Genomic DNA, 19246 nt, shown 5'->3' with positions numbered 1-19246 from the left:
ACTTCTATGATTAAAAGATTTTACCTCGTGAGAACAGAAGAATGAAGGCTGTCTTTATAAGTCTCGATACTGACTTGATTTGACTCCCTCCACTTTTTAGGAGACCTTTATTTCAGAGTTAAGACAAGGTTAGAGGTTAATCAGTAAAAGTAAGCAAAGGTTTATCCAGTTATAACAAAACAGGCTCAACAGGGTGTCTCTTTGTGTCCAAACTGCAAGTAGAATCAGAAGCACAAGAGGAGCATCAAAGCATTCAAGGGCATAGCATGTGACAGCTATTTCTATCCTTTCAGAGACCATGAGATGATCTGGCATTTCATGCCAATCACTTGTGACTAATTTCTTCTCCTTCATGTACCTTGTCTGTCAACTAGATTAAAAAGTCAGGGATTAGATGTAATTGGATTACAGTGAAGTGATTACTTAGACCTGCTGGTGTAATCAGTTACAGTTACTGAAAGCAGAGTACATGTAGTGGTTACCCAAATGGGAAAAACTAGATAAAGGATAAAATATACACACTGCCCTTGCATGATTTTCTGTGGCTTTCTAGCTCTATAGCTAGCACATCTTAATCATTACATAGTATTATTGTGAACTAATCAATATTTTTAATCAGTCACTTCTGATTAATGCCTTCCTTTGTGCACCCTGTTAGCCAGCGAGGCTAGGAGTCAGATGATATGTAAGAGGTACTGAGAAGCAATTTCTCATGCTTGTTACTCAAAGCAGTGATTTCAGATGTCTTGGAAGGAATTTAAATGCCTGTAAAAGATGACTACACAGTTCATGCTCATGATGTTATTTAAATGTATATATGTGCTTAGCACCTGTGAACCTTTCATGTCTGCTGGGCTGACACAACACACTCAAAAAATCTGATGGATGCCCCATATATGAAAATGACAGCTATAGATTATGTGTCAGTGCAGATCTCTCATCAGCTGCCCGAAACATATGTACGTACATAATACATGTATTTCTACAGCCAGCGCCCCCTGACGACGAGGAGAATCTTCCACTTTGGAATGTGTTAAAAATATATATTTCATCTGATAATTAAGAAATGTTGATGTAAGGAAATTTGCTGTGTCCCAACTTTTGGTTTTAAATCCCACAGCACCATCTGTTTAACAGTAAAAACACATAAAATTACACAATATAAAACAACATTTTTTAAGGTAGATAGACTTAAAACTGCACTTATCTTTAATCACATTCACAGAGAATACCTGGCCTCCCAATAAGCTTACAAGATTCAACTAACCTATATTAAAAACCAGTGTACATTTTAAGGACTTTTTTTTTCTTCAAGCTAAACATTTTTAAGATTGCCAACTTTTCTCACCGTTTACCTGATGCTCTTCTACAAAAATTGGCCAAACGCGAAGGTTGAGATATTATTTTTTTTTAAAGCGAGTCACGTGAGCACAGTGCACCTACAGCAGTTTTGATTGGTCCAAGGAGCAGCATGTTTTGGTGCTCTCTTCCGTCTTCCTAGCGGTAAATAAATAAATAAATAGTCATTACACCGAGGTAAAGTAACACCAACATCTGCTGGGTCGGCCGGTCTTACGCAAAAGGACTATAAATGGACGAGGACTACAAATGGACGAAGACTACAAATGGACGAAGACTACAAAAGCTCAGCTGCTGTCCGCCGGACTTTACACTCTAGCAGAGTCGATCAGTAACCCACACAGTGATAAGGACTGTGTTTGAAATACCTGAAGCAGGAGCAGTCCCGCTGTGTTTTGTGTTACCTTTGTTCGGCGGAACAATTGTCATAATGGCTTTTCACCAACTTTGCACTTTTGAAACTTTTCAGCAGGTCTCGGGGTGCTACGGTTATGGAGAAAACTTCAGAGACGTGATCGAGCAGGAGTTCACGCGGATTAAAGGTAATGATTGTGCTCAGTCCTGAGCAGCAGCTGTAGTGACGGAACCGCTGGCTGTAAACCGTTGCTTCTCTGTTGTAAACAGGGATAACATACCTGGATCATGCAGCAGCTACTTTGTATCCCGAGTCTGTGCTTAGGGACTACTGCCGGGACATTACAAGCAATCTGTACGGTGAGACAAGTCACATAAAATCCCACCAAGTGTTACTGCTATGTGGTTATTTTTCCTTGAGCCATGAAATTTAAAAGCATCTCCTTTTTGTTTTCCCCTCCAATAGGAAACCCCCACAGCCACAACCCCAGCAGCAGACTCACACATGACACGGTGGACCGGGTCAGATACAGGTAAAGTCTGTGCATGCTCTCAAAATCCTTAATAATGGGCCAGCAACTCCTTCAGTTGGTACTTTGCTGGAATAAATGAGTGAAAACATTTTCTTACAGGGTATTGCAGCATTTTAACACCACCCCTGAGGAGTACTCTGTGATTTTCACTTCTGGTTGTACAGCTGCTCTTAAATTAGTGGCTGAGAGCTTTCCCTGGAGGTCGCACACAGAGAGCCAAGCAGGGAGTTACTTCTGCTACCTCACTGACAGCCATACCTCTGTAGTTGGCATGAGAGGACTGACTTCTAGCCAGGGGGTGGTTACCCAGCCCGTCTCCCCGCAGGAATTGGAAAACAGAGCAAAGGATGAAGCTCAAGTTGAAGATGTTATTTGCCAGACACCGCACCTCTTCTGCTACCCAGCACAGAGCAACTTCTCAGGGAGGAAGTATCCCCTTAGCCATGTGAAAGGCATCCAGGCGAGACGCCTTTACCCAGCGTGCGCCCACCAAGGCCGCTGGTTTGTGTTGCTCGATGCAGCCTCTTATGTCAGTTGTTCGCCTCTAAGCCTACAGGACTGCCCTGCTGATTTCATTCCTATCTCTTTCTACAAGATATTTGGCTTCCCCACAGGTCTGGGGGCGCTTCTTGTCCGTAACGACGCAGCAGACATACTAAAAAAGACTTATTTCGGAGGAGGCACAGCAGCAGCTTACCTTTCCGGAGAAGATTATTATGTACAGGCGGCAAATATTTCTGACAGGTAAAACATTCTTACAGCCCATCGAACGCCAGATAGTCTCTGAGAACTCACTGTTGTGAGCATCTGTATTCGAAACGCAATGTTTTTTCTCTCCCCGATAAAGATTTGAAGATGGCACTGTGTCCTTCTTGGACATCATTGGCTTAAATCACGCATTTGAAGCTCTTTACAGAATCACAGGTACTGTTGCCAGAGGATGGCGATTCATTCAATCTGTTGTTTAATAGCGAAATCATGATGCATATGCGGGTTGTTTATAATCTGCCCCAGGTTAAAAACAGCAGCCCTCAACCTTCGTTTATTTCTTTTTCCCTTCAGGGGGCATGCACAACATCCAGCAGCACACGTTCGGCCTGGCACGATACACTTACATGCTGCTGTCAAGTCTTTGCCATGGCAACGGGAGACCAGTGGCTCACATATACACCGAAGGCCAGTTTGACAGTCCAATCACACAGGGCGCAGTCCTGAACTTCAACCTAATGGATTCAAATGGACAGATAATTGGCTATTCGCAGGTGCATGTGGAAACCAGAATTTACTTCTATTCCATAACAGTCTAATAATTGTGTGTTTATGTACAGGAGGTGAAATAATTTCTGTCACTCACAGGTCGACAGAATGGCCAACCTGTACAATATTCACGTGCGCACGGGTTGCTCCTGCAACACGGGGGCATGTCAGTCCTTCCTCGGGATCACCAGTCAGCGGGTGAAGAGGAACCTGCAGGTGAGAGATGAAAGAAAGAGAAAATTGTCAAAGTCTGTGAAGGGCATGCGTAGCTAGAATGAAACGTCTCTCTCTCTCTCTCTTTCTCTCTTCAAGGCCGGCCACGTCTGTGGAGACAACGTCGACATAGTGGATGGCCAGCCGACCGGATCTGTTCGAGCGTCCTTCGGCTACATGTCAACATTTGAAGACTGTCAAAAGTTCCTGAACTTTGTGGCGGAGTGCTTCGTAGAGAAACCCGTCAGAGTAGACCAAGAGAGGCTACAGGAGTTAAAAAGAGCTGCTGCAGCGTCAGAGGACTCCAATGAATCTCCTTCAATCAAAATTACTAATGGCGAAGTATATAAAGGAGATGAAAAGAAGCCCACGGAAGCATTACTGAAGGGATTTCAACTGAGAGACTCAAACAGCCATGGGGTGGCTTATACTCTGACCAACATATACATCTATCCCATCAAATCTTGTGGAGCTTATGAGGTTTGAGAACAGCCCAGCCTTATCTCTCGTCTTTCTTTTCTAACCTTTTTCTCTCCTCCCCCTTCTTCCACTCTACCTGTTTTGATTTGACTCTGCTCTTCATGCAGGTCCACGACTGGCCGGTGGGCCCGCTGGGTTTACTGTATGACAGAGGCTGGATGGTGGTAAATGGAAACGGCGTTTGCCTGAGTCAGAAGAGGGAGCCACGTTTATGTCTCATTCGCCCGCAAGTCCACATTCGCTCCAACAAATTGCTCCTGCAGGCACCAGGTCAGACACTCAGTCCATGGCTCACTGGGAATACATTTTTAAAAATTTCAGTTAGTCTGATTTTTGTGCCGTAAACTTCAACGAGGATTTTCGTTTTGTTTTTTCTTCAATCGCCCTACAGGGATGGATACCATTTCTGTTCCCCTGGAAAACAACAATCATTCGCACACGAGGGTGTGTCACAGTAAAGTTTGTGGTGACAGGTGAGCTGGCAGCGTTTGAGACATCCGAAAAGCATGAGCTGCAGGAAATATTGTGACACATGTCATTTGTTCTTTGTTTTTCTCTCGTGTCAACGCTCTCCCTACCTGCGTCGTTCTTTATGCTACCCCTTCTTTGTGGATGGCATTATAAGGCCCTCCTCTCCCAGCTTCTTATGAAATTCCTGCTGCTTACCATTTTTAGGGGAAAACAAACAATAGAGCATTGGATGATATTAATCTCCTCTGACAGATCCCCACATGACGAGTCACAAGCTTAAAAAAAAAAAGCCATTCACCCAGTGATTCTCCGATTAGATGTCGCAGCAAATAGTAAGCAGCATCAAAACTCTGTAGATTTCCCCCGGGGGTCTCCTGAATATAATCTTCCTCCTTCCCCAAGGGTGGAGACTGTCGACTGTGGGGATGAGGCTGCATCATGGCTTTCAGACTTCCTTGGACAGCCGTGCCGCCTGATAAAACAAAGGCCTGATTTCACCCGAGAAATGAAGAAAAGGCCGAGTGAAGGTACCAGTACAAGCGTTTCACCTGTTTTGCCTCGCCTTTCTCTGTTTACTCCAGATTTATGTGGAATACAGTACACGAGCAGTGTGACCTTGCATTCAGTAATGCTGGCAACATCTTTTTCTGTGACACTGCTTAAAAGCGTCAGATTGTAATCCAAAAGACTGTGAAAATGCTGCGTATGCCAGGGATTCTCAGCCAAGGATGTGAGTCCCTCATTTAGACTGGAACATGCGATTTGATTTAAAAACATCGCACCTACTGAGCAAACATTCACACCTGATTCCTTTTGCACTTTGCAATGTGTGAAAATTATTAATAAGGGAGCAGAAAACATGCCCCATTATGTTCATTTCATCCTCTATATTTTCTTTTTGGGCTCCACTAAAGTAGCTTTGGATGACTCACAGTTCAAAACAATCCTTATTTATCTTATTCCTAGCTTGTGTGCGCCACTCTGACACAAGCCATTTTAGCTAATTCACTCTCCCAGCCTTAAGCCAACTTTTTTCTGATTGGCTGTTCCATTGTAAACACGAGATATGTATATTTAAAGTGCTTATCTAAAAGTAGTGCATACCTGATTAATGAGTTAAATAAAACTGTGTACCGTAATTGTCGGGCTATAAGCCGCTACTTTTTGCACAAGCTTTGAACCCTGCGGCTTTTAGTCACGTGCGGCTTTTCTATGGATTGTCCATGATTTTTGTGATATCATAAGAGGATTTGTTTTGTTTGTTCCGCTGTTGTACGGCACTACGTTGCCTGGCGGAAGGACATGTGATTAGACACACAGTATCGGGGTTCAAGAGTGGTATGTTGTTCACATGTCCATCCGCCAGGCAACATAGTGCCATACGAAGTAGCCCGAAAAACAAACTTCAAAGTAGCTACGCGTTCAGCGGGAGGCGTGGATGAAGAGCGGCGATAAACTTGCGAAAAGCAAGTTATGCTCAACTCCACCGGTGGATTCTGACAGCGTGGAAAAGTGTGAAAACATCCATGATCACCAACGGATTTCGAAGGGCTGGACTGCTGCATGATGGAGAGGAGGACACCGCCACGGCCCTTCTGAGGGTGTTCGACTCTGACACTGACAATGAGGATTTCTTTGGTTTTGAAAGTGACAACGAAGGAAACAAGCTGAGAGTGGAGGACGTAGCCATCCTGAGCCTGTTCGTATCCGACACTGGAGAAGAGGACTTTGGTGGTTTTAGTGTACAGGAAGATGGTGGTGAATGACTGACTTTTCTTCTTGTTAAAGCCGTGACATTGCACCTGAGCCTTAAAGGTAGTCCGAATCAATTTTTCTGGTGTGCTGTAGGTTATTGTTATGTACTACATTTGTTACTCATTTATGAAGCACAGTACATGTTTCGTACTTGTAATTACATAAAGTGCATCAAGTTCAGTTGTTATGGTTAATATGACTTTATAAAAGTGAACTTAATCTGAGTATGGAGATCCAGGATTTTAATGGAAAGCCTGTGCTACAAACTGGAAATGAGGGATTTGAAAGCTCTGGACATTTAGCGTCCAGGGAGAATCTAAGGCTAGGATTATACCAGGAAATACTTACTTATACTTTTGCAGGTATACAGCGGTCAGCTTGGGTCTGCATGACGTAAATTTCCCCATCAGATGGTGAACTTGAGGCTCTGTGCAGACCTCAGAGTCACTCCCACTTTGTTATGAACAAATGGACTTGTGGCTGCTACTACTGGCCTGACTTGCTCCTTGAAGAGGAATGCACACAAATCCAGACACCACAGTTCTTCTTATTGTACCACTTTGAAAGAGTATGATGAGAGGAGCCATGTGAAGTCGGTGCCCTTGTACTGCTGTGTCTTTTGAGCTTGTCTGAAACGACAGCGAATTAGGACATCTCAGCCTCGCCTGCGCAGATGCCAATTGTTCTTTGTTTTGAAATCTGCCTTTTGCGAGTCTCCAGATTACCCTGGCGTTTAATATACATTTCTGACATCTTCATTTCCCACACTCCACATCTTTACAACTTTTTTATTTGTATCCAAGCTAAGCAACAAGGCCAAGGGATGTAAGCACATAAGGGACAAAAGCTGCCGTTCCCAGAGTGGCCTTGAGGCTTACTCCGAAAGTGAGTAAAACCCTGTAGACTCCAATGTTAAAAAGGCCAAATTTATACACATAAAAGCTGCAGAACATAATTTTGATCTCTATGGTCAGATCTCACTTAATAACAACAGTACAACTATATGACAACTACACAGTGTGTGTATATATTCTGTATAGTGCAGACTATCCAAAAAATTTGCATGTGCATAAAACAAAGTGCATTTGTGTTTTCCACCACTATAGTTTATGGAGTTTGCTAAATGAGCTTGATAACCATAGTCAACTGATTAAAAACAAATCATTAATAAAGCACGGAGTCAAGAAAACAATGGCTGAATCCATCAGTTTATGGTCTAATCCAGTGTGCAGTACCACTGCTGATTACGTCTTTAGGATTGTTATGATCTCAGGTTATTGTCCATTTTCTGTAGAGCACTAAGAAACTTGTTGCAACTGTTTTCACAGCCTGAGTAAATTTTCTCATATCGAGTGAAATTTCACTCGAATCTTTAATATTTGTAAGTGTGTTAGGACATAACTGGCAATTTGACAAATAAACACTCAGAGAGCAATTCTGCAGTCTGGAAAAACTAACTCTTGCTTTAGTATAATATTTCTTGACAAGTTTTATTTACTAGACAACTTCTGTCATAATATTTAATCAATAGTTATTTCCTTTTAATTTAAAAAACAAAAATGTATTTATTGTGGTATAACCATCTCATTTTTTGTGGCTGCTCTTTCTCTGCTACAGTTTCTGCAGCTGTCACTTCCTTGTGCATTCTCTGATATTTTTTTAAGAATATTTCAAGGACACAGTGATAGAAGATTTCATCCGTGTAACCCAACAAAACATTTTGTGTGTTGAATTGTGAGTGCGCATTTTGATGTGTGCCAAGATTCACTTACATTTTCCAAACGCTGTATTTCAGTAAAACCTCAATTACCAGACTTTTTTTAAACGACAGTGTTAATGAAAATGTTTTCCTCCGCTCACTGTGCTAATATGAAGTTGTTCCCTTCTAGCTGCCACCTCCACATCGCTCTCCCTGGTAAATGAAGCTCAGTATCTCATGATCAGCCGTGCCAGCGTGGAGCTCATTCAGAACCTAATGAGCAGCAGGTTTGAACACATGGCATGTTATTCAAAATACACATGGCTCCAGTGAAATATTCAGGATGCGTCGATGTCTGTACATTTGCATCACAGTGGGTCATTTACACAGCAAGGCAAACTAACATGCAATTTCCCCATTTGCCTTCTCAGGCAGGACGATTCTGAGGGCGATCAGCTCCTTGACACACAGAGTGTCATTAGCCGCTTCCGGGCCAATTTAGTCATCGCTGGTGTCGAACCGTTTGAGGAGGATAATTGGTCACACTTGGTTATTGGCAGTACTCAATTCATGGTGAGCTGACACTTTGAGATAAATGATGAAATCTTCAACTGCGGATTTGTCCAAAATGAATATGCTCCCTCTGTGATTAACCTGAAGGTTGCAGGACATTGTGGAAGATGTCACATGGTTGGAATAGACCAAGACACAGGAAGCAAAACAAAAGAGCCGCTAATGTCTCTATCTGCTTACCGCAGCGGGAAGGTCAGTCAAAAGCAATTACTGCACCTTCATGTAGATGCTTTGTGTGGTTGTGTGTTTGTTTGTGTGTGTGTGTGTGTGTGTGTGGCAACTCAAACTCTATGCTATTTTGTGATTTTTTTTTAGGTGACCTTTGGTGTTTACCTGACCCATCAGCTAACAGAGGGCCCCACCGCAGCAGCCAATGTCCTCTCGGTCGGTTCCCTCATACAGCCCAAGCCAAACAGTTCTTAAAGCAGTTGTCTGCAACATCCTCTTAATTTATTTCAGTGACATCTCTGGTCCTTAGAGGCCATTTCTCTGCTGTGCATCCTAAATATCACCTGTCAAACACTGACAGAGTTACTGGAGACGTTGCTCTTTTTCTTTGCATAACCTGAGTGGTCCTCTCAAGTGTCCTTTTCATGCCACATCATTCAGGCTTTCAGATTGTTGTGATGAAAAATGTATGACATTTGGGGATTTTTTTTTTAATGTAAAGAAGATGTGAAATAAAAAAAACTGCTGCCACAACTTTGTTGTTGAGCAAATGCATTGCAAGGAGGGTTTTCTTTTTCTCTCTAGAAATAGACATGTGTACAATTACAAACCAATTCCAGAAAAGTTGGGTTGCTGTGTAAAAGGTAAATAAAAAACAGAATGCAATCCCCATCACTTTAAACCAACTTTGTCTTCAATGGCTGTTCTTTCCACAGAAAAGAAAAGAAAGTGGCTTGTGCTCACAGCCAGAGCTGAGTGCTTTAGATGACCACATTAATGGAGCCAAGAGTAAATGGTAAATGGTAAATGGCCTGTATTTGTATAGCGCTTTTCTAGTCCCTAAGGACCCCAAAGCGCTTTACACAACCTGTCATCCACCCATTCACACACTGGTGAGTAGAAAAAAAAATGACTGAAAAGAATGTTTAGATCCCTATGAAGCCCCAGCTTTTGGCTCATAGAGCATACACCCACCTCATTATTTGAAACTTTGGCCGTGTATAATATGAGCATCCACCATCCTAGCAATTTTTCATTTCAATAACTGTCATAAGCCTTTGAATCATGGAGTGTCTGTTTCTTCATCTCAGAGTCAACTTTCACTAAGACAGCAACTGCAGACTCCCAAATGCTCTTCAGAGAGGTGTGCTGGCTTAGTGACAATACACAGTGAACTACTTTGATGCATGCGTAATGATGTGCAGTAACAGCAGTCCGTGTTTTTATGTATTTTGATTCAGTTCAGTTGTATTTATACAGTGCCAGTCAACAACAACAACTTTCACTGCAAGAGCAAGGCTTGACCAGAGAACCCTACAACACAGCACAGAGAACTCTTACTCAGAGGTGGTTGTGCTCCAGTGTAGCTGAGGTAATCCTGCAACTTAATACAAGGTGTGGATCACTTTAGGCCTCGTTACATTTAGTCTCCCTCATCATCATTATCATTCATGTGATGCAGAGCTGGAAAATAGGCATATAGAAATAATGATAAAGTCAAAGTGCGCCAATAATTGTGCACGCTGTGTGGTTTCAATGTGTTATCTGATCTAGAACATGTCAAGCTTGATGCATTAATCCCATCTTATATTAACCCTCCAGACAGTTCTTCGTGAAGGTTTTCCCCATGAAGGTTTTTATTGCCATTTCCTCCCAAACACACCACCAATGTGACTGCTGCCAAAAATCTAAAACATATTTCTTGTAGTATAGAAACCTCCCAGACTGTCGGTGATCAGTAAATGCTCCCAAGGATGCACTAGTGTTTTTGGTGTGGATTTCAAATCTGTTTTTATTTATTTATTTTTTCTTTTTTGCATCTTATATTTTCTTTATTGCATTTAAAGCATGTTAATTAAAGCTTAAATACTTGATAATATTTTAGGCCAGTAATAATTTCATGTAATACAGACAGAATATGTGTATTTCCCAAGAAACAATAAAGTTAGATTTCTTGGACAGTAGAAATTAAAGAATCTTTTTTTTTTTTTTTTGCAATAACATTTAAATAAAATTCAAATATTTGTTTATTTATATTTTCCTTCAGAGGGGAATACTCTTTTTGTCATTTTAAAGTGGTCCTGAGCAGTAGCTCTCCAGGCTTGTCAATTTCAGTCCAGTCCTTGTAGCTGGCCATTTTCAAAGGGTTTTTTTTTTTTTTTGTCACTTAATGCTGATCTATGAATCATTCAAGCATTAAAATAAACTTACTCAAAGGATGTACTGGAGTTCTGTCTGCGCATAACTTAGCACACTTATCATAAAAACTATTTTAAATTGTATCTTTTGGCACTTTATCACTAGAAGCCTGTATCATAACACATGATATGTTCTCATTGCTTTAGCTGAATCTACAAAAAATGCAAAAGATAACACAGGTTGACAGACATAAAATAATGTTTTTGCACCAGCAATGAGATTCTCTAAGAGCTCTTAGCTGAAAACATTTTACACTGTGTTCAGCATGCTATTAAATAAGTCTTACAATAGTGGACAAGTGTGGGGCAAAAGAAGAAGTGTCAGGTCTAAAATACTGGATCAGAAAATCATGTCCTCATGAAACACATAAAACTTCAGCAAAGACCTGACACAGGACCTGAAAGATACATCTGGCCCTTCATTGGCCCTGATCAATGAAAAATGCTCTCAGTGGAAAGCTGGCAGGCAAGTAGCCATTGTTAATGATGGGAAACAGGGAGGAAAGGCTGAGGTGCGTCAAATTACACAAGAAGCATGTCTTATGGAGTGAGGAATCCACATTTTAAATTATTGGTTCAATTAGTGATCGATATGTGCACAAAAGGTAAAGAGGGAGGGATAACAGTTAATGTCTACAGCCCTAAATCTCTGCAGTGTTTTGGGGCTGCATTTCAGTCAGTAATGTTGGGGAACTTCAGGTAGCCTGGAGAAGTATTCCCGAAGAGTACTTACATAATACTTAATTTTAGGAAGTATTTTGCCCAAACTCTCCTTTAAATGCTTTTTTTAGTAGATAGTGAAAGAACTGGGCCTTTTCTATCATTTAGTTGTTTATCTATCACTTAATTACTTTATGGTTGTAGTGAATGGCCATGACGCAGGTTTTTATTAGGAGGAAAAGCTTTAAAAAGATTTATGCCCCTGTTCACAAAGCCTTGCAGAGAGCCAGACTGGACTCTTGCTTCTGACCCCGGACCTGATGTTTGACACCCCTTGCCACAGACTGTATCGAGCTGTATAGAGTGCTGTCTTAAGGTGTGTAACATATATTGGGGCGATCGTGGCTCAATGGGGCAATCGTGGCTCAAGAGTTGGGAATTCGCCTTGTAATCGGAAGGTTGCCGGTTCGAGCCCCAGCTTGGACAGTCTCGGTCGTTGTGTCCTTGGGCAAGATACTTCACCCGTTGCCTACTGGTGGTGGTCAGAGGGCCCGGTCTGCCAGTGTCCGGCAGCCTCGCCTCTGTCAGTGCGCCCCAGGGTGGCTGTGGCTACAATGTAGCTTGCCATCACCAGTGTGTAAATGGGTGGATGACAGGTTGTGTAAAGCGCTTTGGGGTCCTTAGGGACTAGAAAACCCATTTACCATATATTGTGCTTTGTAGTGCAAACCTGTGCTACCTTATCAGCCTCTGGCACCGCCCTTTCACCGCGAATCAGGTCTTTGAACGGACTTCGGTCGAAGTTTGCTGAAGTTCCTTGCGAGCCATACAACTGTCCCAGACGTGCGTTTAGCTGTATAGATAAAGTCTCTTTTTGTTCAATATAACTGACATTAAATAATGAAGAGAAGGGACGTTAAGCAGAATAAGCCATCCTCCGACAATAGCGGGGTACAGCGGACTTCCAAATCCAAGAAGAAGGAGGGGGCACGGTCACCACAGTGAGTTAGCTAGCTTACCTTACTGCATTAGCTTTTACCTTTTAACGGCTTGTGGAATTAAAAGTTCCACTAGCAGTCTGCACTAAGACAGTTTTCGCGTGTAGTTTATTATTCCGTTTGTTATACGTTTGTAAGCGCATGACAGGCATTTTACTACATGACGCTATATGGTATACTACAAGCACGCTTTTACTAGACCATAATAGAGTTGATAGGTCGTTAGCTAGCTAAATGGACATTGAAGCATTGAGCAAACGCATTTAGCGAAGACAACAATATCAAAAACTCATAAAGGGCGTTGTTGTAAACATTTGAAAATATGTCTTGCATAATGGTCATATGTTGAAATTCTAACGCACTACAGAACAATACAATAACTAGTGGAACAATACAAGTGAGTCGTTTTCCCAAAGTACAGGAATTCCTGTAGTGTTGTTGAAAACTAAACTGTGTCAGGCACTGGAAGTGTCTTGAAAATGTGAAAATATAACATCACTAACAGACGCATCTTCTGCAGAGCGACTGCCCAGTAAAACAAAGGTTGCATTGCGTCATCCTGCAAAGAATGGCAGCCCGACTATAAACAGGAAAAAAGAGAGGTGATTAATAAAAAATCTGCAGTGAACTTTATTTTTTCAGAAAAGATTTGAATAATAAATTCAAGGAGTTAACTTTAGATTGTGATGGCTTCTGGAACAAGTGATCTCCTAGATGTTTCCCCCGAGCAGTACAAAGAGATCAGTCTTTGACTAAAAGGGCTCTTCTGGCTGATTAAAGTGTTAATGGAAGGGGTGGGATGTATTGTCCATTAATTGGCAATAGTCTGAATAGCATCCTTTTGTCCGCTGTTGCCTCCAGGGAGTCCAGACTGACTCCAATGACAGCCTGCCGTCTTGATTAGATCGTTCAGTTCTTCTCTCCCATATTAATGTCTCTATATTAATGCTGCATCCACAGACTGATAGGACATGTGGAGAGCTGTTTGGTGCACACCAGTGGGAATAAGTGAGCATTTCCAAGTACATCTGCTCAACCTGGTCCACAGTCCCTTCAGTGTGCCTCTGAGGGAGATTTTATATATGTATTCATTTTTTTTTTTTTGGGGGGGGGGGGGCTTTTGTTTCTCAGATCTTGCCTGAATAGAGCTGCAGGTGGCTTCTTTTTGCACCACTCAACAAACTCATCCACCACACCCCCGTCCTCCTCTCCCCTCGCTTGATGCTTCTCACATTTGCTGAGTCACTCAAACTGTCTGCAGGGATGCAGCTGAATTTAGATGTCATGAAGAGGAGAAGTGGGAGCCAAACTTTTTAGTGTTGCTGTAGTGTTGATTTGGTGTTTTAACACAGATTGGACAGTTAGGGGTAGGCGGAATAAAGTCATCAGAAGTTTATAATAATTTTTAGATAAAGAGAGAGAGTCGGTGTCAGTGCAAACAGGAACGGCCTAGTCTACTGAAATTGTACGCCTCCAGACTGTTTTATACCCTTTGTAAATGCTTTCATGTTTATATGACTGAGTCAAAAACAGTGAGTCAAGTTCATGGAGATTTTGGCACCCCTTGAGTCACTTGCCAGTGTTTTCCCACTCTGTTTGTACACAGTGTTAAGTCTCAGGTGAACATGCTGAAAACCTGCGTATGCCTATTTTCTTTTACACAAAGACAGTGGAACAAGAATAAATCGAGGAATAGTTGAAGAATCTGTCCGATAAGCAGAATTGCCAATCAATAAGATCTTATCAATATCCATCTTTAGTCTCCAGTCACATTGTTTTTATTTCTGTCTTTTTTCTGTCTCCTTATAGGTCCCAAGGGTGGCTAAAAAAGGGCTTATTGGCCCTCTTTGTTATCTTGGTTGTGGTGCCTTTCTCGGTGAAAATGCTTCCAGAATTAATTCAGCACTTTGTTTACACACACAGAAGTATGGGAAAATCCAGTTTGCCGCTTGGATGTACTGTAAATCCTTAGCTTGCTACTCAGAAAAAAAAAAAGCACCTTTCTTTTTTCCTTTTTATAGTCAGCCTGCCATTCTTTGTTGACCTCAGCCGACCTGCTGATTTCTCCCTTAATCACACCATCAACATGTACTTAACATCAGAGGAAGGCGTATCCCTCGGCGTATGGTGAGCATAAGCTAAGTTCAACTTTTTTTTCTTTTTTTCCTAGCATAGCTTTTAAAATCCTAAGACTAAAGGACAACACTTGTTTTTTAATGATCCAGTTGTTGGTTGTATTTCTAAGCGGTGCATTGTTTTGACCGTCAAAGGCACACTGTCCCTGAAAGTCGGTGGAAGGAGGCACAGGGGAAAGACTTGGCGTGGTACCAAAACACTTTAAGGGATGGAAGTCCAGTTTTCATATATCTTCATGCAAACACAGGCACGAGGTATTATAAATAATGCATTTGTATTACAGCTGCAGATACAAAGAGTAGAGGTTCCACACTTTGGAAAAAATACCCATTTTTTGGCTCTGTGGCTCTTTTTTTATGAATCCAACAGGGCAGCTCCTCATCGGGTGGGAGTTGCAAAAGTGAGTGATCACAAATACAAACGTATTAATCTTTTAAAAGGTCTTTGTGGCCATTCTGATGACAAATAAGTGTTATGTGTCAACAGATATTGAGTGCTCTTGGTTACCATGTCCTGGTGCCTGACTACAGAGGTTGGTACAAATGAAGATTTATGACTCTTATTTAAACATATTTTCTATTTCTGTGCTTTTTTACCTTAGTATTGATTGTAAAGCAAAACCTTCTCACATTGATTTAATATCATTTGCAGACATATAATCACTGTGAACTAATTTTGTTGCGCTTGATGAGTTGTTTGTTGTAAGGCAGTCAAAAGAGATCAGTTCAGCTTCAGGTCAATATCTGATGAGGGTTTTCCTCTAAGTGACTGCCACCTTGTGGCTGCTTTGCTCTCAAGCTCAGCTCTCTGAGGTGACCGTGAATAACAAATGATGTGACAATCTCTGGCAGGTTTTGGAGATTCCACCGGAGAGCCAACTGAAGCCGGTCTGACCACTGATTTCCTCTGCGTGTACAACTGGGTCAAAGAACGCAGCAGAAACAGCCTTGTCGTTATCTGGGGACATTCTCTTGGCACTGGGTCAGTAAGGAAAGACTCCTGATGTGCAGCATTTTGGAAACCTTTACACACTCCCAAAAAATGTTTGGAATACTTGTCACATCCTCCTCTTTTTAAAATATTGAAGTAATAATCTGCAACAGTCAAGAGCTATTCTAAATTTCATTATCGAATTGGACAGAAAGCAATAATGCCCTTCGACTGTAAAAAGTAAAATTTGCTTGTTGGGGCAAAAAAGTCCTGCATAGGCTGCAAAGTTGGATTTCTACTATAAAACCTGATAGAAGCAGCTGGATGGCGTTGGTACAGTTCTTTTTACTTCAGGCTTAGGATAAGCTGCTGGTGCAAAGGAAGGGATAAACTAGTAAATGATTTAGCTGATCTTAACCAGGACCCATCAGCTGGTTAACTGAAGGTAAATGATGAGAAGCCATAGCAATTTTAGTTCTACCAACTCTTCCAGGCTGTTTTTATATGCAAAAATGATGAACAGGATCAGGAGGCTAATAACATTAATGAGCAAAGTTAACAGTTGTCAAAGAAAACATCTTAAAAATACATAATTTCCTGGTGCTTAGGCCTGGCAGGAGGGTAATTTAAATCTGGAATAATTCATCAGCAACTGTGTGGTAATGATGGCAGATAGTTCACAGCCCAGCTCGGCACCCTAAATATCCCTGTTTGGAAGTACTTCAGATTTTTGTCACTAGGCAGCAAATTATGGAACCTTACCTGTACTGACTGACTGAATAGAAACGGAGGAAGCCTTATGAATAGGCAAGTGATAAACGCTTTATGCAACGCAGATCCCTCATGAATTGAATATTTCCCGTTTCATATTGAGAAATAGCTTTTCTGTCTTTTTCCAGGTGGAGATAATTCGGTGCTTAATGTCTATTTTTTATGTTAACCTAGTTTTTCTGTTCATTTTCTAATATCTAGGTCTTTTTTTTAAAAGACGTGTTCATTTTGAAGTGAATGTAGTTGCACATTTAGCTGTTTTTCATTGTATTGGTTCACCCTTATAATGCTCAAAACAAGATACCTCGAACCAGTTTGCATTTCTTTAAAAAAACATAATCAAATTGGATTTGGTTGAAATTAGTCGACAGCTTTAATGAATCTGGCAACATCGATGAGATGAGAAGGTGACGTGGTGGATAAACTGAAAATGCTTTTCTGTATTTCCGTGCAGAGTGGCAACTAACACTGCAGACAAACTTCTGGAGCAGGGTAGGTTTTGCTACTAATGAATCAAGCAAATAGAAGTAATGCCTGATTTAAACTTCTGCGAGGAATCTTTGCAGGGCCTACGACTTAACCTTTGTCCCCACATTTATTTTTGTGCCCTGCATTCTGTTCAGTAATGGTTACCACGTGGTAACCATTAATTACTGAGTCCTCATGTTGATGCTAAGATTATTTTTCCTTATACTGAGGTGATGATTGTTATTATCTCACTGATAAATTCAAAGACTGCAGTGAAAAGCAGCACAGGAGGAATCCAATTTATAACCCAATATCTGTGGCTACATCGACCGGACGTGTTAGCTGCGTTTCTTATTAGGTGCACGTCAGGTTGCATCGTAGGCTATGATGTAAAGTTCCCATTAAAGCATAAATTGGGCATAAGAGCTCATGAGCTCAACATGGTGATTGTTTCCCGTTCTTTTCAGGAGTGGTGTTTGATGGGGTGATCCTTGAAGGCGCATTCAATACTGTTCGGCAAAATATTCCTCCATTTAACCATTTTGCTTGGGTATGCTCGTCTAACCTACCACTTTTAGTATTTGCTGTATTTATTTCATGTGACTGTGTTACTGCATCACAACAGACTTTACAATGACTTTTTTCTTTGTGTTTAAAGCGTTACTGGAAATTTCCAGGCCTTGGTTACTTATACCGAGCACCATGGGAGGATTATAAGTTTTTCTTTCCTACTGAAGAAAAGTAAGTTGGTTATGTACATACAGTAGTGAAATATTAAGAGATATGTAATACGTTAATAAGCTAAAAATGTTATTACTAGAAAAATGCTGTGATTTGATATAGCTCTGTTATTCTGCAGTTTGAAGAAAATGAGAAGCCCCATACTTTTCCTTCATTCTGAGGATGATCACCTGGTTCCCATTGAGGTTGCTCAGCAGGTATCAGTGGCACAGACAGCTGCTTGTCATTTAAAGTAAACTGAGTCAGTGTTTTCATTAGAGCTGTAAGTAATTAATGTCTCTTCTAGGAACATTTTTGTTTTAGGTAAACTGAAATTCCTTCTCTTTACTCCCCCAGACATACGAGGTGGCAGCGCGTGCCCAGAATACAGAGAGAGTCAAGCTGGTGACATTTGAAGGGTCTCTGGGATATCTGCACGACGGCTTATACAGAGACCCCCGTCTGCCTGAAATCGTAAAGTGAGAAAACATCACACTAATCGTGCTCATAGTGATTACACCAAATCTGCTTCATTTCCACAACATGTGTACTGTGTTCCCTCGTGTCTCTTCTACAGGAGGTTTGTGCAGTCTTTGTAATGCTGGAAAGACGTCTGAAGCAGAAAGGCCTCGTCATACTTCACATGGAGACCACTGATTTAATGAGTTGCTTTACTTATTTTGCAAAAAAAAAGTGATTTACTGAAACATCTTAATGAATTCTGAACACTGTAAATTGAATGAGTTTAAAGTTTTTAATGAACTGAAAGAATTTTTGAAGCTTTTATAAGATTGTGTTTCTAAATGAGTTGCAGCTTTAGGATTGTTAACTGGTGATTTTTGTGATTGTAAATAGGAAATGGAAATGTGAGACATTACCACACAAGTGATAGCTTGTGTTATCTTCTGTTATCGCAAGTGTCGTTAAAGAAAAAAAAAAGGAAATAAAGACAGAAATCCTGAGTTACATCATCTAAACCACAGAATATGTAGAGCATACAGATAAGATTTTGAGAATTTCATTTTTATGTCTGTCTTGTTAAAAACAGCTACAAGATGGGACCTCTGAGGACTCCTATAGCTATAGTTCAACATGTATGATATCCACAAAGGTGTTAAAAAATCTGCTAATATTAAATGATTTCTTCCACTGTAAGGAAATACAAGGAAGGAAACACAAGGAAATGGTATATTTATCATTGCATTAATTAAAATTATGTTGACTGACTGTGAACCAAGCCCTCTTGTAAATTATGGTAATGTCATCTGCTGTGCAGTTTCACCCAAGTAGGGGGCAGTAAATGAGAAACAGGGTAACTTTCAGTTAAAGTTGATATTTGTAATGTAAAACTAATTTTCATTTTGAAGCGTCAGAATCTGACTCAGACAATTGTACATATTAAATGACACCATAGAGCATTTAAGTAGTCAAGGAAGACGATCGTCTGTTTGAGAATACAGTCAGCCTACCTTGAGCTGAACTGTGTCCTTAAAGATAAATGTA

The 19246-nt window shown here is 41.0% G+C and overlaps 2 protein-coding genes across 2 annotated transcripts; both read left to right on the top strand.

Annotated features, from left to right (window-relative positions):
* The first annotated feature begins 1618 nt into the window (after window positions 1-1618).
* mocos (molybdenum cofactor sulfurase) lies at window positions 1619-9578 on the top strand. Its single transcript, XM_006799023.3, has 15 exons — window positions 1619-1901; window positions 1984-2073; window positions 2180-2246; window positions 2346-2990; window positions 3094-3170; window positions 3309-3508; window positions 3603-3719; window positions 3816-4196; window positions 4304-4466; window positions 4588-4669; window positions 5070-5194; window positions 8312-8408; window positions 8553-8694; window positions 8782-8886; window positions 9010-9578. Exons 1-15 carry the CDS (start codon window positions 1790-1792, stop codon window positions 9115-9117), a joined length of 2511 nt encoding a protein of 836 aa, XP_006799086.2. The 5' UTR covers window positions 1619-1789; the 3' UTR covers window positions 9118-9578.
* A 2891-nt stretch (window positions 9579-12469) lies between these two features.
* On the top strand, window positions 12470-18709 carry si:ch211-117n7.7 (Monoacylglycerol lipase ABHD12-like). The gene is made up of 13 exons (XM_006799024.3): window positions 12470-12721; window positions 14528-14643; window positions 14740-14845; window positions 14989-15108; window positions 15224-15254; window positions 15341-15386; window positions 15706-15835; window positions 17010-17047; window positions 17491-17573; window positions 17682-17764; window positions 17883-17961; window positions 18101-18222; window positions 18321-18709. The coding sequence occupies exons 1-13, from the start codon at window positions 12621-12623 to the stop codon at window positions 18340-18342; spliced, it is 1077 nt and encodes a 358-aa protein (XP_006799087.1). The 5' UTR covers window positions 12470-12620; the 3' UTR covers window positions 18343-18709.
* Window positions 18710-19246: the final 537 nt, after the last annotated feature.

The sequence above is a fragment of the Neolamprologus brichardi genome, chromosome 13 (assembly GCF_056152115.1).
Source record: "Neolamprologus brichardi isolate AB-2024 chromosome 13, ASM5615211v1, whole genome shotgun sequence".
In the NCBI taxonomy this organism is placed as follows: domain Eukaryota; kingdom Metazoa; phylum Chordata; class Actinopteri; order Cichliformes; family Cichlidae; genus Neolamprologus; species Neolamprologus brichardi.
The sequence above is the reverse complement of the archived record's forward strand: the minus strand, read 5'-3'. Positions and strand labels throughout refer to the sequence as shown.